General features: G+C 32.0%; 2 protein-coding genes across 7 annotated transcripts in view; both read left to right on the top strand.

Moving 5' to 3' along the window:
- Positions 1-2261, top strand: part of LOC108569986 (glutamate receptor 1-like) — a gene marked incomplete at its 5' end in the record, with an annotated part of 31530 nt that extends 29269 nt beyond the window's left edge. Inside the window, 1 exon segment of one of the 2 annotated variants that reach the window (XM_017931786.1) lies at positions 2119-2261. In XM_017931786.1, coding sequence (XP_017787275.1) covers positions 2119-2196 — 78 coding nt within the window. 2 annotated transcript variants of the gene reach the window in all.
- Positions 2262-8792: 6531 nt separating this feature from the next.
- Positions 8793-24539, top strand: LOC108569983 (gamma-aminobutyric acid receptor subunit beta). Of its 5 annotated transcripts, none has more exons than XM_017931783.1 (9): positions 8793-9107; positions 9694-9800; positions 13822-13889; positions 15295-15521; positions 15619-15701; positions 18754-18891; positions 19274-19558; positions 19629-19762; positions 23357-24539. In XM_017931783.1, the coding sequence occupies exons 1-9, from the start codon at positions 9034-9036 to the stop codon at positions 23669-23671; spliced, it is 1431 nt and encodes a 476-aa protein (XP_017787272.1). In that variant the 5' UTR covers positions 8793-9033; the 3' UTR covers positions 23672-24539. The 5 variants fall into 5 exon arrangements, with proteins under 5 accessions (XP_017787272.1, XP_017787274.1, XP_017787271.1 ...); XM_017931785.1 differs by having other exon boundaries at positions 8794-9107; positions 23360-24539; XM_017931782.1 differs by lacking the exon at positions 13822-13889 and adding an exon at positions 10966-11033 and having other exon boundaries at positions 9034-9107.
- The last annotated feature ends 1566 nt before the right edge of the window (positions 24540-26105 follow it).

Here is a 26105-nt window from a genome sequence, read left to right as displayed (position 1 = left end):
TTTATTCAATACAATTTCTTTTTAAATAGTTTTGCTTATTTTTGCGCGATTTATTGGAATATTAACGGAACCGATTAGTCGTATTATTCGAGATATTGCTGTATTTAGTTCTTCGGTTAGTCCGGTTTCAAACAACCATAGTTATTGGCGGTACCGATTACCCTCATTATACTCTCAATAGTCCGGGATAATGGCGAAACCAATTACCCGGGCTATTCGAGATATTGCTCCTTTATTTATTTAGTATATATATAAAAAAATATTTTTTATTTAAAGGTCAATACTTCGAAGCGTGTTTTTTTCACAATAATCAATTGTAAACGTTATGCTCGGTGAAGTGCGAAACAAATAGTTCATCATTAATGCTCATCAATTTTCCAGTATCCGGGTTAATTTAATTACGATGTTATTAATAAACATATTTTGTGCTGCGAAACGATATACCTATAAATGTTTTGTTTTCGATGTAAAATTATTACTTTAGCAAAAATACCATGCTAATAATTATATTTATGTTATGCGACTCCAGGGTTTAATCAATCAACATATTTGCATCGTACGCAACTGATTTTGAAATGCAAATAGCGGAGCGTAAATAAAATTTAATTTATTTAACAAATTTATAGAAAATTTACATAATTATATACATTTGCACAATTATGATATTAATAACATATACGATTTGATTAATGTGAAAATTAACACGATATTAAATTAAGATTATATACAAAGAAATAATATTAAAAAAGAAGTTTTAGGAAGAAAACTATAAAAAAATATATAATTTAAGATAAAAAAGGATTAGGTCAGAAAGACAAGATAGATATTTTTATTTTATTATTATCATTATTTATTTTTATTATTGGTTAAAATCAATATATTTAATTTAAAAATATTAAAACTCAAATAATTATAAATTGACGTAATTTAGGTATAGTAATAATTAATAAAATTATTAATTTAACAGCATTTAATTATTTATTTATATCAATTTTCTGCATAACATTTGTTTTATATATTCATTTACTAGTTATAATAATTTGGTTATTTGCATATTTTAGCAATTTATTATGTTACATTCTTATAAGAGACATTATCCAGAAAAACAAGTATAAATGCCATTTTATATTCTGGATCTGATTTAATTTCAGAATCTTAGTTTTATGGAAAAAAAAATATGGTAGTGGTTCACGGGATTCTTTATTTTGAGTTTAGTGGTCCGTGAGGGATATAACTTTTAACATAATTCTAATAAAACGTAGATAATTTAAAGTATTTTGAAACATAAAATATATTTATATAGTAATAAATAATTAAAAACAAAAAAAGATTGCAATAAACATCTCAAAATGGTTTTAGATAATAACAAGCTATTATTATAATGTTTGGATAATATTTACGTAAACAAAATAAAATTCTAAATATTCTTAACTAATACATGGATTTGTATGAATTGAAGTGAATTATGTTGACTAATGAGACTATTATTTTGTTTATCCTATGTATGCTTTAAATACTACTACGAGTCGTAAAATAATGGAGCTAGCCGCAAAAAGAAGCTATTAATAAAAAGCAACGGTAGTTTGTGTACGCTTGGTACCTCATATTTTACTAAAGAATGTAAGTTTTGCGATATAAATCAGGGAAGCTGAATAATGCAAGCATCCGGAATCGTTTGTTTGCACTAAATTACAGCGGCTTAAAAACCTAAGCGAACCACTTTACTGATATAATTATGATATTTTCATTGTGTGTGCATGAGAGGAAGGTTGCTTTTTTATTTTCCTGATACACTTGCATGCCTTTTATCCATACCGGCCCCTTTTGATTATGAGTCTCATATTTGTTAACGGTCCTCGGCGGGGTCTTTATTTGTATTTTTGTGAGGGACCGCGGGGGGTTCTGTTATGAAAGTTGAGTGAGCAGAGGGCGAGGTGGGAAAAAAAATTGGGAATGAAACGATGTTGGAGGAATGAGGGGGTGGGGGTCGCGCGCGCTCCCTGGAAGCCCCGGTTTTGTTGTATTGGGGGAGGGGGCGAAGGGTCAATATGTGAATTTATTTAGGCCGACGTTCGGTCATAAAACTGTAAGGTCTAATGGGTTTTCTGTATTTTTCAGTATTACACACCGGCGAATCAAATAGCTGGAGCCAATGAACAGGAACAACCTCACAGTAACACGCATACACAAGTGTGAATCACCATATCTTTTTAATTAAAACTATACATTATTTATATATATTTCAACAAAAAAAGAGAGGAGGAAGGTTGAATAATTAAAAAAATATATAAACAAGTTGGATAAGTTAAGTAAATTATGGTTAATGTAAACAATTTTTACTAATTATTATTATATATACATTAATGTACGTAATGCATATTAAGAAGACATTTGTAGGATTCTAAACTTCCTTTTGTCATGTTAGAATGTGGCTATTAAATAATTAATTGTTTGTTGTATGGTTTGTGGCATATGATTATTTTATGTGGAAACCCTCTGAGACCATAACCATGCACGTATATATACTGTATACATCCCTTCCCGCTGTGTCTACGGATCTATTAATATAATACATGAAAGGAGCCTATCCTCTCTTCCCTTTTCTTTCTTTTTTTAACATGTAATAAATGTCAGTAAATTTGAACTTTGGTTAATAAAAGGACGCAGTGAATATTTTATTTTGCCGCTCTTTTTCTCTTTCCTTTTCTCTGTCCTCATGTGAGTGTGAATGTATGTAATGAACCCTTCCCGAATCCATTTTTTATTTTCTATTAGGAAGAAAATGAATTCTCCGTTGATGTAAATTTGAAGTACTGATTTTTTAATAACGCCGTGCCCCGTTCGTGCATACGTGAAGCTTAATGGTAGGTTGCATATTGAAGGTCTCCACTGCACGATACACACATACACACTCAACGGCGTCGTGCCTGTGGTGCTAAGGGTGCAAGGTTTCGATGATAATCTAGAACAGTGTCCATGACCAAACCAGAATTTTATATTATGACTATAAAAAAAGATATAACTTTAATGGAATTGCAGAAACGCTCTTTGTTTTAACTTACGTCATTTAATATGGATATTCATCATTCCTTTTATTATAATAATCAACTTCATCGATTTTAGTTTTTTTAATACACGTTTATCAGAGACTTATACTTTTAAAATAATTAAAAAAAAAAACGATAAAAAAAGATATATTATTTTTGTTGATATAAATAAGTTTTTTTTAGTGATACCTTACATAACTTTAGAACTTACAATTGAGGTGTTTCTTATGCTACAAAGGTAGGTGATAATAGGTTTGACAATTTTTTTTCTAAAAATTAACTCATAAATTTTAGGTATCCTTTTTAGTACGAGAAAAGAGACAATACTAACAATAAATTTAGAAAATATTTATCTTAAATGAAAGTTTTAAAATATTTAACGAAAACATAAATTGATGATTCAATGAACGACGAATGTTTGATACATACTAATCTCATAACGCAGCATCGATATAACAAAGTCCGCAATTTTAAGCAAAATATGACAAGAATTTTTACAAGAAGAAAATAACATATCAAGAAGGCTCAATTTATACGTAGGTCATTGAATGAATAATATGATTCATTTCCAAAAGCAACGAAACCAATTTAGATTCATATTGCAAAATGTGTAATTAACGATTATTTATTTAATAAAATTTTTCTTTGTTCGAAAATAAGCTTTTCATTCTCTTTTCGAAGGAATGAATGGGGATACCCATTCTGGTGATAGTATTTTTACATCTGAAAACGAAGTAACGTATCTTACGTACGTAGGAACGTATCTTATTGGTTAATCTTATTTTAATGATATATAAACATGAGTACTTTGATTAAATAATTTGATTTATAATAAATTTATTTATTAGACTTTTATAAAATTTTCTGTTTAAATTTCTGCCCTAATCGATATTTTTTGCTTTTTATATATGATTTTGTATTTTTTAATTTCCAAACTCACTACGTTTTTATATCGGATGACAGACATAGATCAATGAATAAAAAATGTATTCAGTGACAACGTTGATCCAAGCTGCCTGAGTTTTCAGTATGAGGTAATGCAACTTGACCTATTTATGGATGTTCCTTTTTACCGTGTTTAGCGATGACAAAACTATATATAAAGCATAACGAATACAGTAATTACAAAGCATGCACGATGGTCAGAATAATAGAAAATCGTGTCTACGTAAAAGTATCTCACGGTTACCGAATCCGCGAATACCAATAATCCGTGTCAGGGTTATAGTCGGATGAACTTACGCTCTTAACTAAACATTCAGATATCGATGTAGATTTCTAAATCGATTGAAGGAACAAGGAAACGTTCATTACAAAAGCTATTATTACATAAACGCGAGATACAAAAGTAGCAGATACATAATTCTTATTTTAGTCATTTTCTATTAATTTCATTAATCTATGTAAGTACAATAATATGCATAGTATACTATTTATAAGTACAGTAATATCATGTGGGTAAGGGGTTGCAATGTTTGAAAAAAGTGCACAAAAAGAAATTTGAAAAACGATAATTTTTGAATTATTTAATTATTATTTTTTTAAATATATAATTAGAGTACAAATTTCGTAATACAATATTGTTCTAATTTGTAGTTTCTGAACCATTTTAGATATATATATGTATAAGTTATGCTATATCTAAGTTGATTTTTGTATGTAAATACTTACGTATTTATTATGGTTCGAAAATAGGATATAACTTTTTTGTATGTTTTATGTTTTTACTAGTTTAATATTTCGAAATGTTTCTATGGGTGCAATATCATTTTGCTGAACTCCCGGATGTATATGTTTTATGTTAAGCCGAATTATAATACGAGTTCTCTTGCTAAGCTGTATTTGGAATCAAGGATCGACAGGCTTATGGGATCAAAAAGGGGTCTATTTTATATTTATGTAAAAAAAAAATAAAGACTTCGAAAAAAGTTTTTTGTTGCTTTTACTTTTAATAAATTTTTGTTCATACTTTTTACATGGACGTAAATATTAAATATAAAAAAAGACTTAAATAATATGTCTGTAATATTGTTGTAATCTGTTTATTTTTTTACATGATTATTACAATAAATATTATCATTATTATTTTATATGAAAAGTAATTATTATTATTATTACGCTTAGGAAAACATATACTAAAACATATATTAAATTTTGCACAATAAAAACACAAATAACATGTCTGAACACAAGTTTGGAAATGTTGTGATCACAAACAATACTAAGATGCAACTAGAATGACCACTAACACTAGAAACAATTTTACAATTCACAAACGGTGAAGTGAGTTTATATTTGTTTATATTACTAGTATCAACTCATGGACTTTGTAGAGGTCTCTTTTATTTTTAATATTTATTTATATAAAAAGGCGTACATATTGTGTTTATATATTATATTAATGGTTGGACACAATACATTTGTGTTTTGCATTTACAGTACACAAGTTTTAAAAATGATGTAGAAGGCGCGCAATGAGGGACTTCTTCTCATCGTCACTCGTTATGCGAAACGTCGTTAAGCGAGTCATTTTTCTTATGCGAGGTTCAACTGTATATGAAATTGGTATTCTCTTCTTTTTTATTTACTTTTTGTTTTAATTGTAAATAAATAATATAATATATATTATTAGTAATAAAAATAGTAATAAAAAATAATTTTATGTAGAAAACATAGTAAAAATGCAAAATATTATTAAATTATTTAAATAAAAATTGGAAACTTGAAAGTATTGAACCCTCCAATAATTAATATTAATATTGCATCTAAATAATACATTTAGGTATGTATTTTCAATAGAATTTATAAAAAAAAATGATTTGAATCCATTATACAAAATAGCATATTATAATATAAATATATTTCATTGCAATAATATAATATTACAGAAAATGTATAAACGTATCAAATAAAAAAACACTTGAATCATTGGAATGGACTGTAGGTATTTGCAGTCTAGAATTAAATTTCAACTTCATTTTGTAAAAGCTATTTCATATATTTTTATCTAAATTGCATAGAGCAATTGCTAGAAATAAATATCCAATTTACAATCAAAATTTGATGCATTTCTATCATTTTAACAAATATAATTCTAGTAATCATTTAATGTAATAAGTACATTTTTCCAATATTGTGGAACGAATACAAAAATAATTTATAATTTTATACTATTTGATATTATATTTTAAATTTAGCTAATAGTAATATAATAGCCCGGCACCTCCATCATATTATATTATACCGATATGTATTTTGCTTAAGAAAAAGTTCATTAATTAATAATGTAATATAGTATATAAATACATATACAATAGATATACCTATATATATTGATATAATTATAACAAGTAGTATTTGTATTATTTGATGTAGGCATTGGAAAAGGACGAGATACCCAATACACGAATCCTGCTTAAATATATCTGCGAGATGTATAAATAGAACGAGCGGACTATTTATAGAAAGTTAGGTTCAAGCCACCAGACAAAACCGATTGTCTTTATTTTATTTACTTGATGGAATATCCAATTTATTGGATACACATACAATTCACCATTCATCGTCTATTATTAATTAGTACATTGTCTATTCAATTATTAATGCTCATATACGAAAGATATAAAACAGCATTAATTTTAATATTATTGAAAGCGCTTGCACGCGTCTTCCTTTATTTAGCATTCTTATATTCTACTTCATACATTTTTTTTTTCTTTCAAAATAAAATTCATATATTTATACGCTTTTCAAAACTTTTTATTCCGTCGACGAAATTCTATTTTTATACGGTTTCACCTTAAAACTTCCCGGACTCGCTTTTCTGCAGAATCTAACCTTTTTTTTGCTGAATGAAGCCTATGAAACAGATACCAGCATAGCGTCCCGCAATATCTGATAAATTATGTTAGATAATCGAATTTAATATTGACCGATTTAGTTGTGCGTTGGCCCGGCGCATTCACCGACCCACTATTTTTCTAAAAGATAAACATCGAACAAAAGCGGATGAAAAATGCCCCGAGATTAAACTCAAATAGTCGAAATATCTAACTAAAACTGAAAACGGGGCCGAGTGGCGAATTTCAGATACAATAAAATAAATATTCGCGTAGTTTTCCTGGATGGATGGATCATTTCTGTTTTATTCAGAGTTTCTTTTTTATTTTATTTTCAGCTCTCTCTCTCTCATTTTTTTTTTGCACAGAAATATAGAAAGGCCTTTCATTTCCATGAAAGTTTTGCAAGTCCGGATTGATTTGATGGGATGTGATATATCGTGCGATATTGGAATTAAATGTGGAAAATTGTGGGGGGTTTCGAGCGGTGAACGATATTGTAAGGAATACAGTTTCTGCGACGAGTGACAATAGCCAGGAAATAAACTGAAGTAATCGTTGCTGACACAATTTTTTTCAATTCTTTATAATGATTATTTTAGTATTATTAAATATAAAATCAAATAGTAAATATTAAGAAATTATCATACAAATTAAAAATTGTAGTTTATTACTTTAAGACAAACTACAATTTTTATGTTCATTGCGTCTTATTATCTGAAAAAAAATAATTGCATTAATTAGAATTAGTAATAGATTAAATTAAATAATATAGAAATAATACGCAAAAAAAAACAAAAAATAGTCTGTTGCAATAATTCATCCACTTTATTAATTTTTATAATACTTGATATTAATATATAATAATAACATTTGTTGTAACAAATCATACTATTTTGTATAAATATTTATGTATAAAGTAGTTAACATTACTGTATATTAAATTTTAGTAGACAATTTTCAATTGACTTAATCAACAAAATAATGTATTATATGAACTATATTTGCACTGCATATGTTTAATATGCTGAATAAAGGTGTATGCCTTCAATGCCTTTTGTCGTTGCACTTCCCTTAATGACGGACCTACTCTTTCAATAATTTAGTACATTCTCTTTCTCATTTTTTGTTCCAGTTTAGTCACCTTTCCGTCGGGCTCTGCTTTCTTAATAAACGCCGTCCTTGTAAACACGGTGTACGAACCGCATCACATTTTCATTTTAATCATGCATATTAAACTTACATTCTCGTTACTTACAGTTGCACGGTGAGAGATATTAGATACAGAGCGGTATATTTTCGGAATTCTTCACGCTCGTTAGGGATTATCGCCTTTCGTTTTATCTTTATATTAGATTTGCATTAGCTTCTTTGGTAATTTAAATTAATTTATTTGTATTTATAGAGAACATTGTTTGAATGGAATGGAGTTGAAAGTAATACACAGTTTAATGCACTTTAAGTGAAGTACCTAGTTTGGATGTGCTATAGTTATTACAGGAATGTGTCTATTATTGGTGGGTGTGTGCTATCGTTATGGAGATGGCGATGGCAAAGATGGAGATGAGTAATTATGAATGTTGTGCATACATGTTTTGGCAATAATATTCAAGTGCGATCGAGTGTCTGCGAGGAAGGGTCGAGTGTGCTTAAGTTCTCCGGCGATAGTGAGGGCTCGCAACGTGTTGAACGCTCCTTTTCCTGGCGCATAATTGAGGCAATCAGTAAAAGACATGCGATTAATGTAGCCTAGCAGGTATCGGTGTTGACTGGAATTACGTCACTCGACAAGAGCAATAACAAGAGTCGCGGCTGGGCGGTCTGGTATTGATTGGGTAGGTGCTAGCAGTTCCAGGTTCTTGCGGCTGCGTCCGGAATGTAGGGCAAGTTGCGCGTACGTGTCCTGGTAAACACCCTCAAGAGAGGGCAAATGGATATAGGGAAGGCACGTCGATTTCCAGAACAGACGTAGACGCGATTATTTCGCACGGAGTTTTGCCACCATGCGCAATGGGCGACGGCCTGCCTGGGCTCGGAGACCACTCCTAGTGTCGGTGTTGGATGTGACACACCAGCAGACCCAGCGAGTGAACTGTGCCGCTATGATGAGGTGCACGAGAAAGGGACACGTGTAGCTGCCCCAAGCAATGGGGCCCAGCCGGGTGGTGCTATGGCCAGCCGTGCTGCTGGTCCAACTAGCTCTACCATGGGCCAGTGCCGGGTAAGTCAAAATAACACAACATTACCCACAAAACACAACACTACCCATCTCGATCCACCAACAATTAAAGAAAACTAGCTCAAAATATATGAATAGAGAAACGAATTCATCATACTCATCATCATCAAGTATCGTTGGGTGTACACAACGAAAATAGAACAAGTGCACACATCATCATCATCATCTACATTGCATTCTCAATTATGAAAGAGCCGAGCGGAAACGGCAACGGGAATTGAAGGTAAAACTGAAAACCTTGACTGTAAATGTAGCCATACATTATTAATATCACTATACATACATCCAAGTAAAACGATGATTACCTCGTCCTTCTCGGCCCTCCACGAAAATGCCCACTTTAATAACCAAAACATGCAATCAGTGCTTTCACACACACCCATCCAACGTAAACCAACACCCAAAACCCGTAAACCCGGAGGAGTTCATCAAAAGCCCGCAACTTTAATAAACACGCCCTACATAATGCATACCGTTTATATAAAAAAAGCATCAATTCCCATTTTCTTCTTTATAAATTCCATTCAGTTGTTAGTAATTTTAATGTGTGCATGTATTGTGCTTTTAGTAAACCACCAATGGGAGGCGGCAGCTTTTTGGGCGACGTCAACATATCTGCCATCCTAGACTCTTTCAGTGTCAGTTACGACAAAAGAGTAAGACCCAGTTACGGAGGTGAGTCGAGCGATATCGCATTGCCTGTACCTTTTACTTAATCTAACATATTTTTACTACAACAACAAAAACATCACAAAAATAACCGAAAGTTTATTTTTGAAGTAAGTTGAGGAAAGCAGCAAAACAGAAAAAATATATGTATAATAACTAATGAGCTAACCGAATTAACATTTCGTTGATGATTGGTAAGGAATTGATTAACGAATGAACGGCGCTTAATACATAGAGTTATTACTGGTAGTGTTTTTATTTTGAAGAAAAAAAAAATAATTTGGGGGTTTGGTGAATTTGTTTATTTGAAAGGGTGTTTGTGTTTGGATTTTGCCTAGTATTGGCGCCGTTCCTTCGTTGCTCGGGTCGCGTTGTCAGGGTGGGGCTATAGATCGATGGTTGGGCGGGTGACGGGTTGCCTAGCAACGCGCAGAGAGGCAGCATCAGCAGAAGTAGCTTCTCCTCTCTCTCTCTTTTTTCTCTCACTCACTCTCTCCAGACCGCCATTCTGCTCGCAGCCGCCGACCGGGCGGGCGGGCCTTTGCTGGCGGCGGCCAAAAAGGGCGCTCGAGGTCCTCGGACGACCTCGTGCTTCGTCCCTTATTTCTCTTTTCTCATATTATCGTTTCTTTTACTTTGTTTCTTTTCTTTATTTGTTTTTTCTTATTCTCGTTTGGTTTCTTTAAAAGTATAAACATTTGTTTTGGAATGCAAAATGCCCGGGTTAAACCTCACTGCCACTTATGAGACGTGGTGACGTACTTTCAGGTCCGCCCGTGGAGGTGGGAGTCACCATGTACGTGTTGAGCATCAGCTCCCTATCTGAAGTTAAAATGGTACTATCACTTAACAATAATCCCAGAGCCTTTCGTAACTACTATTTTTATTATCAATATCATAACAATCATTTTTTTGATTTCGTTCAATTTTTTATTTTCCTTCAAATATTTACTTCTAGAGCTACTATCGTTCACTATTACTACTATTATTATTATTACTACTGTTAGTACTATTACTACAACTACTACATTAGTTTAATGAATTGAGTTTCAAAGCACGCCCGCACCCGGATCCGCTCTCTGATTTGCGCGCTGGCACTTGGCGGCCTGGGGGTGGCGGGTTGGTTGGTCAAACCTTAACAAGGTGTAAGGTCCTTCTTGTTCACTTGCAGGCCCGCCTGTGGTTGTGGGAGTCACAATGTACGTTCTCAGTATCAGCTCGCTGTCCGAGGTCCAAATGGTATTAAACAATGTGTTAATCGGACTGAACGTAGTTGGTTATTGGTTTTGTGTCTTGTGCCCCCCCATTCTTCCCTCACCAAAAAGAACCTCACTCGCTCACTACAACAAAATTTAAACAAATACACAGCAAAAAATCGAAATTTCTTAAACAGACATTTTAAAAACAACTTAAATCAACAATATTATAATATAATACATTATAAATTAAAATAATAACTATTGAAAACCATGATTTAACTAAAATGACCTATAAACAATCACATCCATATATGCTATCATCTTGTTTACAATTATTCATTTATAGACTTGCTAGTTAAAATACTTAGAGACATTAGCTTACAACACCTGCTTAAATATTATGAGATTTAATAATAAACTGGTTTCTAAAATATCATAATTAACATTTATTTAATAAATCTACATATCAAAGATAATATCATTTATATAGGGCGACCTCAGATTTGGTCAATAACACTTTGTAGGGTTTATCCAATAAATTTTGCTTATTATTTAATTTATTTGACGGACTATTTTATATATTTATTATATTATGTACTCCATCAATTTTAAGATAACACAAATAATTACAGACAAAAAGTGTAAGATTAACAAATACATAAATCATTACATTTAATCAACTAACTAGTAAAAATACTGATATGTTAAAGCGTTCTAAGTATACTCAATTTTTTAATAGTTACACAGTAGATTAAAGAATTAATTATTAACTATAATATTGAAATATTAACAACAAAAAACAGTAGTTTAATTTAAATTTGAAAGAACTTTAAATAAAAAATTGATTTTCCAAAAATATTATAAAACTAATAAATTTTGCAACAAAAGCTTATTTGTATTATAAATGAAGTAAAAGTTGCAAAAATAGTTACATAACAGATCAAGTAATAATAGCATTCGGTTGAAAAGATTTTTAATATTTAATTTGTTTCATTTTTTAAATTTCATTTAAATATGATTTCTTACTAAATAAAACAATTGAAATTATTCATAAAGAAAATGACTGTAATGAAACTGTTTGCAGGTTTGACTTTCTTGTAGATTAATGTAATACAGTTTTTTTCTCTTTCCTTGACCGGAATATCGATTTTTCATTTTTGCAATTAGTGCGTGTCTGAAAACTTTCACACTGGTAGCACACACAGGCGACGTACGTGAAAATCAATGTTTTACTTTAATACTCATGAAACACTCTCACGAAAAGTCGACGAGAGGTGAACGTTAAGAGCGGATTATTAAATAATAATTTGGCTTGCGTATCGGGAAGTGTGTTTGTGATGAAGCGATCTGGACGAAGGTGCAGAGGGGTTAACGACCCCTCCTTCTCTGTTCACTTAGCGCAAAAATAAAATTCAACCGGAGAAGGGCGTAATCTGGTATCTGCAAAAGCACAAGCGCCCAGCCATTATGGTTCTAAAAATAAAAGCGCCCGCTTTATTTTGATAACATTTGCATTGTCTAATTGTGTTACGTTATGAAATTACACATGCTGAATCTAATGAAAGTTTTTGACACATTTCAACTGTGTTATTTGCTTTTTGGATTAACTGAAAACATTTGCGTGCGTCACTACACACATACATTCATTTATCAAATGTCATTCGTCATTCCGCAAAATTATTGATTTACATTCAGTAATACATTTTTTTTCAATTTGTAGGCGTTATGAGCTTATTAAATTAATATCATAACGTATATAACAAATGCAACTTTGAAGAGCGTTGATAAAAAGTTAAGAAATATTTTTATATGAAATGATAACCTTCTTTTGATAATATAGAAATTAATTGTATTGTTATCAAATGATTGCATAACAATAAAACAAAACAGAATCAAACAAATTGCTAAAATATATAAATAAATTTATTGCTATCAGAAGAAATAAATTAAAATAAAATAAGAAACGTTATCTTACTACCAAGAATTTTCAATTGCATAATTTATTGGTTCTTTCGACTAAAGATATTTCTGCTATATTGCTATATTTTTAATACAGTTTTTTTTATAAACAAAGACTTATATTACGTTATACAACTTTTACATAAACAGTATAAAGAACATATATATGCAAAGAGTTTTTGTTTAAATATGACAAAACAGACATAGTCAAAAATATTATGAATTTCAAATAAATCTGACTTATTAACATTTATTTCTGAGAATAATATAATTACGAGCATCAAATTAATTATCTATTTTATGGATTATTACTTAAAATAATTGTTAATTTTTCTTCAGAAATTAAATTTTAACCATTTGTTATCTGGTAATGTAATTTCTTTCATAAACATAAAAATAATTTGTTACATTAAATTGTTATCATAGAATAAAATTTAATAAATCGCTAATTAATTTTATCTTACAAGACAAATAAAACTATATGGTTAAATTTGAAATATTTATAAGTTTTATATGATGAGTGATTGATAATTCATTATATTTGTGAAAATTATTTATTTAATTTGTTTGTATAACTATCATTTAACTCATTATAGCAGACAATTAATGTATAATATTATATTATAGTTGAGTTCTTTGTTATGATCATTGAATTGTGGAAAGAAAGAGTTTAAGAAATTTGGAAGTACTCGTGATCGCTGCTGATGAAATATACGATAGTTGATAATTTGAAATAATTAAAGTCTCGGTGACTGTAGTGTCGTGTCCGTATCATCATCAGCGAGTGGGGTTGAGACATAGACACAGGCGGGCAGGCCTGGGGCACGCAGGTTGATTTGGTTTTCATGTCGCGACATTTGCGGTTGCAGGCCCCCCCGTGGAGGTGGGAGTCACCATGTATGTGCTCAGTATCAGCTCCGTCTCCGAAGTTCTCATGGTACTTATGCCAATGTTATGTTGTATTTTTCCCATCAAATTCTAAATATATATATACGTGTTGTACTTGATATATACTTCCATTATGAACATATAATATGTATTTATATGTATAATATAATTTTACTTACTATACATCCGGCGGACGAGATCCGGACCGGACTGATATGAATGTGTGTATTGTGTGTATGTCGCAGTCTTGAATACTTGGACTGTGTGCATGGCCTCTTCAGTCTGTGCTGGCTTTGTATATTTTATACATAATAATATTACTATATATATTTCAATATATAGTAACACCAACCAAAAACAAATAACAAAATTACCAAAAAAAAATAACCAAATCCAAACCTAAAAAAAAGATTAATAATAAAATATATATGTATGTAACCGAAAAATCGCGATCGGCCGACAAATCGGTGAGACTTTGATGTGATGAGAAGGGGCCGCATCCCGGTGGAGGACCGAAAACAACTCCACCGAGTGATGATGACAAAGCCGACGGGTTCGAGACCCCGATGGAAACCAAATCAAGGTTTAAGGTCACTTAAGGACGTGACCCTGGCCTGCCCCCTTCCGCCAGCTCTGTCGAGCGCGCGAGTCCACACCCTTTTTTTATTTTTGTTCTTAACCCTTGCCATCGTCCCTCCGTTTTCTTTGTACAATCCTTTGTCCCGCACAGTGCACTCGGGACCTGCCAGATAAGTAAACGCCTGAGTGTAGTAGTAGGCATGCTGCATGCTACAGAATAACTCTCACTTCCAAAAAAAATAAATAATTATGAAACCACACCACCAACCCCAAGCCAAAACAAACCTCCTCCGCAGTTTTCAAATTTTTGATTCACGTAACATTCATTCACTAGGCGAGTCCCCTTATCGACGCCATCATCACCACATCATTGCTATATATATAGTATAGTTATATAGTATATACCTATATTCTTTATTACCTCATTATGTGCATATTTAGAGAAAGCGAGAGAGGGTGTGTGTTTGCGTGTGTATGAGTGTGATTGTACCACCAGTCGCATTGCGTCTCTGGCATCGCGCCAACAACACCCCTTAGATTCTCTCGCATATATTCATTTTCTATAGAGCATAATTGGAAAACTACTAACAATACATGTTGCATGCACGAGAATGCAGCTAATCTGACATCAGCATGACCGCTCTGCATGGCCTCATCGTCTGTCCAACGACTGCTTTCGAAAAATGTCCTCATCATAAACACTACTAACAACTACCAGCAATTGACATTGCAACATTTAAAACGATGGCAAGTGCTTTTGATCGACATTCCTCGAAGTGTGGTCTTGTTTAGTATTTTAATCATTTACAATATATTAGTTACTATCGCGCCAACAGATGTCACACGACGCTAACTGTCTATTTTGTGATTGCTAGGACTTCACGCTGGATTTTTATTTTCGACAATTCTGGACAGACCCGCGGCTGGCCTTTATGAAAAGGCCCGGCGTCGAGACGCTGTCGGTCGGTTCGGAATTCATCAAGAACATCTGGGTGCCTGACACATTTTTTGTAAACGAAAAACAATCGTACTTCCATATTGCAACCACATCAAACGAGTTCATTCGGATTCATCACTCAGGATCGATTACGAGAAGTATTCGGTACATATAGCACTTGACTTAACGCCAAACGTCAAACTTAGAATACGAGTACTAATACTAAAACCATCCGGCCTTGCCTATCCGATCTCTTTTCCAGACTAACAATTACAGCATCATGTCCCATGAACCTACAATACTTTCCTATGGATCGCCAGTTGTGTCACATAGAAATCGAAAGTTGTAAGTATAATTAATTTCTCAGCCAATCAATCTCTTAATAACCAAATGACATTTACTGTTCCGACAGAATACTAACCGAAATGTGTACTAATTTTGTTGTTTTATATAATATTTTCAAAGTTATGTGGAGAATCAGGGAAATTACAATGTACACATTATAATTTACCTTCATTTTCTTTTTAATGTTTCTTTAATGTGAACTTCAAAAGATATACCTGTGTTCGTGCTTTTGTGCAATGAATCAAGCAAACTTTCTCTATTACATATGTGTCTATTTATACAATCAAAAGCAAATTCAATACAATACCTATATTGCACTATTATATATGTTCAATAGACATCCGGAACGATAAGATACTCCACCGTCGCGAATACCGAAACTTCGGGCCGGAAAGGAAGCAAAGTGATTCACACACACTTTTGTTATCGCCGTGACTTGCGCAACTTAGCCAACCCTGCCATCTACCCTTTTAACGAACTTTAAATTAAAATTTCGAACTCCTCTACAGTACAACAACCAAAAAAATATATTTATAAGAGGGAGATGGAATAATTTGAACTTTCTTTTGCAAATGTAGGTCAACTGATATCTTTATAAACAAAAATCATTCAGTATGTAATTAAATTTCTCAAAATTGAAACACAATTAAAAAACTTCTATTATTAGTAAACTAACATATTTATTTTCTATTCAGAACACAATGATAAACAATTGCTACGTGAAAAATCTAAATTACTCAATTTATTAATATTTAATTGTAGAATGTGAAAAAATAATAAATATTGTTGCCCAATACCTATAGATGTTAAATATCGCGGGGAATACAAACAATTGAGCTTTCCGTCAATCTTGTATATATTACTTGAAAAGTATCGCGTAGTAACATATTGTAACATAATAGAAATTGTGGTCCATTAAATTGTGTTATAAATGAGTTCGTCATTAAATGTGTTACTTAATTGATCTTCGAACATAATCAATACATTTTATGTTCAAAAATATGCCAGTAATGCAAGAATTATAAGTAAAGCACGAAATCAGGCTTTGCATTGCTCGACTGAATTGAATGCTCGATTGATTGATTGATTGACAAGCGGGGAGTTTCTTATCGACAAAATTCCGGAAGGTCTGCAGCTATTGTGTCGTATACTCTCGACAATTTGTTTAGTGTTCTGTTCGTTGTTTTTGTTGTGTTTTGTTTCTTTGTTTCCTTTATACATATATACATGTGTCTGTTTATACATGAGTGTACAAACAAATTGGCTTGTTTTTCTGGACACTGGAGCACTTTTGCACACAGATAGCTCTTGGTCCGTGCTGACACGCAGGTCCGGTCGGTCTTCGCCAACTGACCATCCGGACCCCGCAGCCGCATTTCCAAATACTGAAAACGAAAACAGCAAACGAAACGTTTTTATTTTTCTCTTCATTTTGAGCCACTTGCCCCCGATGACGAAATGAAAAAACAAAGCAGCAAGAAATTAAAACAAAATAATACAATAAATTCTTGTTTCCTTTTTCATTTCGTTCTCTTTTTATAAATGTTTTCGTTACATTCTTGTTTTACTTATTTTGTTTTTCCCCTCTCTGGGTTTGTGTATATGTTGTGGTTTGGTTGCGGTCTCCTTCTCGAATACAGCATCCGCGGAAGGACCGATAGTGTTCGTATCGTGAGCAACAACAGCAGATACGTCCTGCTCACCGCTACTGCACCGTGGCGGCACACTCCAGCCAAATCAATAGATTTGACACCAAAAAATATATTTGAAACAAAAAAAAACGCTGCCCCTGCAAAAAAAATATATGTACAATTTTGCCGCCCCCGAAGTGATTAAAGAGCGACGGCCGCATTGTGACTACGACGCCCGGCCGGCAGTCACGCATGCACCTACAGCATGTCATATAAACAAGAGAAAAAAGATGATCAACAATCCTCATTTATATAACTTATTTTGTTATTTTTTATGTTTCTTAACTATTAGTTTCATTTATTAAAACTTATTTACTTCGATCTTTATTTTTTAAAGTTCAATGTGCATGTCCCTCTCATTGGTGGTCCTAGTCGGAAATACAACAAAATATAATATTATATATATATATATATTTATCCATGCTTTGCACGTGCTTGCGCTTCTACATATCCTTCAGTTCTGTATACGACATTATTCCTATTGTTTTATTTCAGAGGTTTATTTATTTTATTTTAATTTTATGTTGTATTACTAAATAATATTGGATTTAACACCGTATTCAACATCATGTTCATGTTAGCGTAGTGGTTTCACCATGTAGTGCTCAGCAGAGCGGCAGGTTGTCCTATTAAAGAACATCAATATTATACACCAACAGAAACGATATATTTATACATAGACATATTATTGAAGTGCATACACACATCAGCATGTCGCTCTGCTCTCATGGCCGGCATCATTTTAATTTCATTTCTATCCACTAGCAAAAAAAAACATACCGTTCTAACGACAGTTTCATGTTTCTTGTCTCTTTTATTTTGTCTCTATAAATCGCTTGGGGGAAAAGACGTTACTTTTATTTACCTTCTGTTCATTTTCATTTTACTCTTTTATTTTGGTTTTTTGGGTGTTATTTTAAGACATTAAAAAGAAGGGAAGGATGTTATCGAGCTTTGTCTGTTCTGGCGGCCGGGTTTTAGTCGGGTACACAATGCGCGACATCCTCTATAAATGGAATTCCGGAAGTAAGAGCGTAGGCATTAGCAACGAAGTGGAGCTACCTCAGTTCCGGGTGCTGGGCCACAGGCAGAGGCAGACCGTAATTAACCTTACCACAGGTAACCACACACCACACTGATCCAACTTGCTTTCCTTCTTTCTCTTTAAATCCTCGTTTCTATTTCTTCTTCTACTACTTCTTCTTCTTATTATTATTATTGTTATATATAAATATATATATATGAACATATATACAACAATATGGTTTAGTTTCGTTTTTGTCCCGTTTGGTTTGATACGGCTGCGGAGTGTTGTTGCCTTCGGCAAAAATTTAGCAGTTGGCACTGGCTTGTGATTGCAGTCGGTTACACCATGCGGGATATACGCTATAAATGGAATGAGGGCCCCAATTCGGTAGGGGTGTCCAACGAGGTATCGCTACCCCAGTTTAAGGTGCTCGGGCACAGGCAGAGGGCCATGGAGATCAGCCTTACCACAGGTACCTGACCCGAGATTACCTTCATTACCGCCTGTTAGAATTTTTTTACAAAGTTACAACCAGTTTCGTACTCAAATCCTCATCAAACAAAAAAAATCAGTATCTTATCCAAACGCTTATTCTTTCATTTTCAACTGTTAAAATATATTTATTTATTTATATAAAAAAAAGTATTGTAAATTATTTAAAGCATGACCAAACTACAAAGTATATTTTTTTACGACTCATCATTATTTTCTATTTTAAGTTCTGCATGCCAAATTTCTATAGCGAATCCTAGTTTCTGTAAACTTATAATTCCAAAAATGAAACCAACCATTGAACTCTATAGAGTCCCCATTTTTCTTCTTGTATGCTTTATTTTTGTTTTGTCGGTGAACAGGAAACTATTCCCGCCTCGCCTGCGAGATCCAGTTCGTGCGCTCCATGGGTTACTACCTCATTCAAATCTACATCCCGTCCGGCCTTATTGTCATTATTTCTTGGGTTAGCTTCTGGTTAAATCGCAATGCCACACCGGCTAGAGTAGCTCTGGGAGTAACAACTGTACTCACGATGACCACCTTAATGTCTTCTACGAACGCGGCTCTGCCAAAGATCTCGTACGTCAAATCGATTGACGTGTATTTGGGAACGTGTTTCGTCATGGTATTCGCCAGCCTTTTAGGTGATGCCTCCATCCTTCGTGCCACCTCAAATCATAGACTAACCGATTTCATTGCGTGCTTGTGTTTTAGAATATGCGACTGTCGGTTATATGGCCAAACGAATACAGATGAGGAAGAACCGATTCTTGGCCATACAAAAGATTGCCGAACAGAAGAAGTTGAACGTCGATGGACCGGATGGCGATCATGCGCCAAAACAAACAGTGAGTACTCGTCTGTGTCGTCGACTTCGCCCCAGTCGATTTTGCCCATTTAACCGAAAGATATTAATCTCGACCTCAAAATTGAATAATAATTATATCAAAAATCACTCACCAGTTTGATAGCTAATTACCAATATTTTATATTGCCAAGGATAAATTAACTACATCCCAATCAAATGCAATTACCACTCTACTACCTAAATATATAAATAGAATTGTTACAATTTTTGATATCCATATACAAAATATGCTTACTACACGAAAAGGTTAAAAAATGAGACAAATTTAATAATATAACATAATTAATATTAATAAATATTACCAATTAATTTACTTAACAAGTAATGATTCACAATTTTTAAATCAAATAGAAAAACTGAATAATTAAATGAGTTTATGAATATACAGTATATATACAAATTATATTCTATAACTAGTATTAATACGATGACTGAAATATTCTGTCATATTATAAATTTTCATAGTAAATAAATTTAAGTACAATAAAATCATAGAAATCTTTGATTTTTACTACGTAAAATGTCATAAAAATATGAAATTAACTTTTTTGACATAACTTTTTAAATTAAGCTATAAAGTAATTCTTAATACTCATACTATAAGAATTAGAAAATTTAAATTAACTACATTCAAAAGCTATATAACTATAACATGTAACAGTAGTTATATAATTCTTATTTCAATTGAGTTTTTACATTGTATTAACTCAATTTAAAATTATTGTTTATGGCAAAGTTTTACACAAAAGTTGAACAGTTTCCTGCAACGGATTGTGTTCGAAGTTCGAGATTAAACTATAACATATACTATTTTAAAGATTCTATACTTGAAAATACTATTTTATGCATTGTAATTTTATATTCATCATATTATAATGGTTTATATTTGTTCGCACGAACGTACACTTTGTATTAGATTTCTAGAATGCATTAAAACAATTTAAAATTGTTTTGTAAGGCAAAATTTAACTCAGAAGTCGAACAGTTTCTTAAATTAGATTTTTTGAAGTTCGAGGCCACACTATAACATAAAATCTTTTAAAAATTCTAATAATTTAAAATACTTATATCCAACAGGATCAGTAATTCCAAAACCAATTACAATCGAACCTGTTTTTACACGTTTTTGTTAAGATCCGATATAAAATATATTTAAATACAAATAAAAACATGATCCACTTATTATCATTCATATTAACAACAAAATAATTAATAGAAATATTATTGAATAATGATATTTTTATTAAAAATAAAATAATCTATTATTGATCATTCCTTAGAGAATAAATAACCGTAACAAGATATAGGACGTACAAAATCAAACACAGAATAAATTATGTTTTTACAAATAATATATAGGTCATCGATTTTAAATTCACTTCACATTAATAAGATTTTTCTAAATAAAAATAATCATTTTAATTGAGCAAGATAAATATAAATTCTTAAAAAATTGCATACAAAATAATGTTTTATCCTCTCATAGACAAGTCTCCTTTGATTTTATACGATTTTAAACGAAGCGGGATATTGGAGGACCTGATTACTATTCGAGATATTACTGTAATAGATATTATTGTATACTGGTAATTTTAAATGAGAGAACGAGTTCTTATCTGTTTCATTTTATTTGCATTTTTGACGTGACTTTTGCAAGTAAATTCAATTCCATATTGTATTTCCTTCCGAACTATCGAAATTGGAATGTGAATAAATTGCGATTGTGTCGGAGCGAACGGCGGATGCGCCGGGCGTGTCGCTATTTTTAAACATTAATTTCGATTCGAACAGCTCGCTAATTAAACTCGCTTATTACGTGATTTATTTAACATCTGAACTGCATATAATGTGTTTACTGTGATGTACGTATGGAACATTTATTATCATTTCATTAGCAAACATATTTCATGGTACATTTATTATTATGAAGATTTTGTTTTAAATACAAATACGCATATTTCATTTAAATATTTCTTTAATAAAGTCTAATATTACGTATTTGTCTAATTATATAAACAAAGATCATAACTACGTATACATACACTAAATTTTGTACAATGTACTAATATTTCGCTTTCTGAGCAACAAATAAACGCAATATTTTAAAATAAATAACATATCAAAGATAACTTTACAAATATTATTTGTTACTAATTCTGGTCATAAATATATAAATATTAGATTCGAATTACAACTAATTTCCCTTGAGTATAGTTTTATGCAAGATAAATAAATAACCAAGTTAAACATTTTTTATTTATATATTTTTCAATAAGTTTTTTGTTCATATAATTAATTGAATAGCGATTAATTTGAATAAACTAAGATTTTGAAAGAATGATTATAAAGTGTCTAATTCTGATTTTATTTTTCTTCAGTCATTCTACTCAGTAGTTTCTAACTTATATTAAATGTTTGGGTGTGACCACAAGCAAACAAACAAAAATTCTCCCGGGTAAATCGATATTTTTTAACACACAACAGCTCATGCGCATTTTTTTTTGTTAATTACACCTTTTGTTGACCCTATATCCTATGTTTATGGGCGGTTAATCTTTAATGCACTTTAATCAAACATATTTCATTAGTAAATTTTTATTAACTATTTAGACATATAAAAAAAATATTGAAAATTTCATATTAATTCTGAAAGAATTTATTTTAAAAATATAAAATGTACGCAGAATTTGGTCTTTAGAAAGAGTTAGTATAACTAACCTAAATAAAATATGCATTTTTTATATATTCAATGGAAATTCAGTATTACTTATAATATAAAGAATTCTATTCATTTATTATCATTATTATAATATTTGAGATTCGTTCAAAATCATAACCTTTATTAAAAACAAATTTAAGGATAATATTATGATATAAATGCATTAACAAATTGCTTAAAAGTAATTGATAATATGAAATAAAGTACATTAACTACAATATAAATGTTTTATTTTAAAATATTCAAGAAAATAATTATGAGGCATCAATATATGAATTAATACAATTATTTAGTTAACTTTTTTGATATTATATATAAATTTATGCCGCGGCGTCCCGGGCAGTGCTACAGGGGCGTTGCGAAAATCGAAGAAAAACTACCAAAAAAATTTGGGAACCCCTGTGCGAGACTATAAAAACTAGATTAATCTCATGTATAAATGTTATTATCAGAATTAAATTAAATATCCTATGAAAATAATATTAATATAATTTATTTATGAAGAATAATAAACTTTACTGGTGAAAATAAAGGGTGTAAAATAATGGATAATGTATTTAATATGTCGTTTTAAATACAAAAATTGAAACTTATTTGTTTATAGAAATATACATTTTATAATGACTGATAATCATATATTTTGATTCAAGTTAGATAATGATTTTGAGACTTGCATTGATTCTGGGAAGCTTTCTGTGATACCTATACTAAAATTTGTATTAGTAAATAAGTTTAAAAGCGGATAACGTACGTATATAATTAGATGTGTTGAGTAGTCGTGCTGCTTGTTATCTTTGGAATGTATACTGTATATTGATTTTATTAGATACTTGTTAGTGGGAACCTTTGTTCCAGGAGGTGCGGTTCAAAGTGCACGACCCGAAGGCTCACAGCAAGGGCGGAACACTGGAGAGCACCGTGAACGGGGGCCGTGGCGGTGGAGGTGGAGGGCCCGACGAGGAGTCGGCGCCCCCAATACCCCAGCACATCATCCACCCGGGCAAGGACATCAACAAGTTGTACGGCATCACGCCATCCGATATCGACAAATACTCCCGCATCGTGTTCCCCGTGTGCTTCGTGTGTTTCAACCTCATGTACTGGATTATCTACTTGCACATCTCAGATGTTGTGGCGGACGATCTAGTGCTGCTGGAGGAAGACAAATAAAACAAGTGAACTGAATATAGAGCTCATAAACAAAACACTCGTGCATTTTAAAAACAAAACCAACAAACCGACAAAAGCTACAACAACAACAACAAGAAGTAATAAGAGGGAAAGGAAAGTAATTTATATAAAAAAAAGTGAGAAAGAGACGTTCATAATTCGAGTGGATCCATAATACATAAGAGAGAGAAAGAGAGAGCGAAAGAGTAGTTTATCAACGATCGTAGAAAAGTATAAAACTCTTAGAGACTTTTGCGTAGCTTCCTCGGCGAGACGCGTTTGTATATAGAATACCCTGATCATTCGCTAAACAACCAATAAATAAAATCTACAACACAAAACACATACACAACTCATATAAAAATTCGTGTGAGGATACATTTATTATTGTTGATCGCAGTATGAAGACGTTGATTTTTGTTTCGACCAATCTAAAATCAAATTTTGAAAGAAATATGAGACGATAGTTGAAGAGGCAAAGAACAGCGATTAGCAGGTTATTGTTTCCTTTTCAATTAATTGTGTATGGAAGAAAGGAAGATACAGAAAAAAACTAGCCCCGCTTTCACGATTTTTATTTCGTTCTTTAGAGGTGCGTGTGACCATTAAGCACTGTCAATTCTTCACCTAAAAGTCCGAGGTTTTCCGACCAGGCGAAGGGTGGTTAATGGACGATGCGCTCACGAGTTAAGGGATTGTGGTGAACATCGGTTAGGTTTTGTACATATGTTCCTCTTTTATACTGCGCCCCCTCAAAAAAAAAGAACCAAAGAAGAAAGATGTTGAAGACGAAAGAATAAAAACGTATATAATATATAAGAAACAATCCCAGTCAATTTTTACGATCGAAATCGGCTTAGAGAGAGAAGGAAAAATAAAAGAGTAAGAGAATAAGTAGAAATCGCACACAAACACACACACACTCAATAAACACTCACACATACACACATATACACACGCACTGTCCTCGCACCCCAAAGAAGGCGAAGGTGGCGACCGTTGTCCACCCCCCTCGTGTATTTTTTTCAGGGATCCACTATAATCGCGTCGTTAGGGTAACACATATGATTAAAAAATAATAATTTAAAAAATATAAAAAAAAAACGCGAAACGAAATTCTAAAATGTAATATAATGATTATTATTGTAATTAAAGATATATTATATATATTATACAAGATGAAGAAGGTGAAGGAGAATAACATAGGTAGGACACGCGCTCGTAGCCAAAAATGATAAAAAAAACAGACAGTATAAATGAATTAATAACAAAGAAAAACGTTGATGGAGAAGTAAAAGGATAGAGTTACTTACACCGATGACTGTAAATAATATTTAGTTTACACTGGAAGTGAAAGAGAGAAAAAAATATAACGCGTTCATTATACGAAAAGTAAATTTAAAAGGAAAACAAGTAATAAGAAAGGAAGAAGCGAACACGAAGTTCATCATCAAAACCAGATATATATATTTCTCGTTTCATTTACTTTCTTTCCTCATTTTGATACGGCACGGATGAACTAACATATGCGTGCGCATATAACAACGAGAAACGTCTCGGCGTTATCTGTGTACGTATATTACATACATACATACACAATTAGCAGCATGAGGAAGATTAAAATTACGCACTTTACATTGCAAAATCAGCGAGCTCTCCGGCATGAGAAGCGTTCCTGTACATACAAAAAAAAGAGTAATTAACGGAGATTCTAAGAGAAAGGTTTATTATTTAAATGAAAAAGAACATAGAGGTTGATAAACATTTAGAAAGTAAATGATAAAATAATAATTTAAAAAAAAATATATGAAAGAAAACACAGTACCGTCACTCCAATTGTTAACCGACTTGTAGCACAATTGCACTGAATAAGAGTCTGAAATTTAATGGAAAAGAAGAAGATGATGAAAACACGTTATGGAGCAATATTTAAAAAATAAATAAAAAAATAATATGAAGAATATAATAATAAAAAAAATAACAGAGTAAAAACCTTCTTGCGAAATTATAAAGGGAACGAACAGAGATCGACATCACATATTATATAATATAATGGATATTATGGTAAAAGGGAATGCATTCATTTTGATAACGAAAGTAATGGGAAAGATTATTGATAAAACGAAGTAATGCACATCGCAGCGAGCGTAGCAACAACTGACGACGGGAGCACAAAATGTACAACTACTAACTACAACCACAAACTGCAACTATTACTTAAAAAAATAATCCTGGACGATGAAAAGAGAAAGATCTTACTTAATAAATATATATTATATATGTATGGCGATGGTGATGATGATGATGATTCGGATGAGAAGAAGAGATATAACTTTTACTCGATTTTACACTTCGACACGACTTCAGGGCTTGCTATTGTCAGTGGCGGCTGGCTCGTTGAGGACGTGAGGGTGCAAGGGCTCCGAGGGATGAA

Source organism: Nicrophorus vespilloides, unplaced genomic scaffold (genome assembly GCF_001412225.1).
Source record: "Nicrophorus vespilloides isolate i.1.1-1 unplaced genomic scaffold, Nicve_v1.0, whole genome shotgun sequence".
Lineage (NCBI taxonomy): Eukaryota > Metazoa > Arthropoda > Insecta > Coleoptera > Silphidae > Nicrophorus > Nicrophorus vespilloides.
The sequence above is the reverse complement of the archived record's forward strand: the minus strand, read 5'-3'. Positions and strand labels throughout refer to the sequence as shown.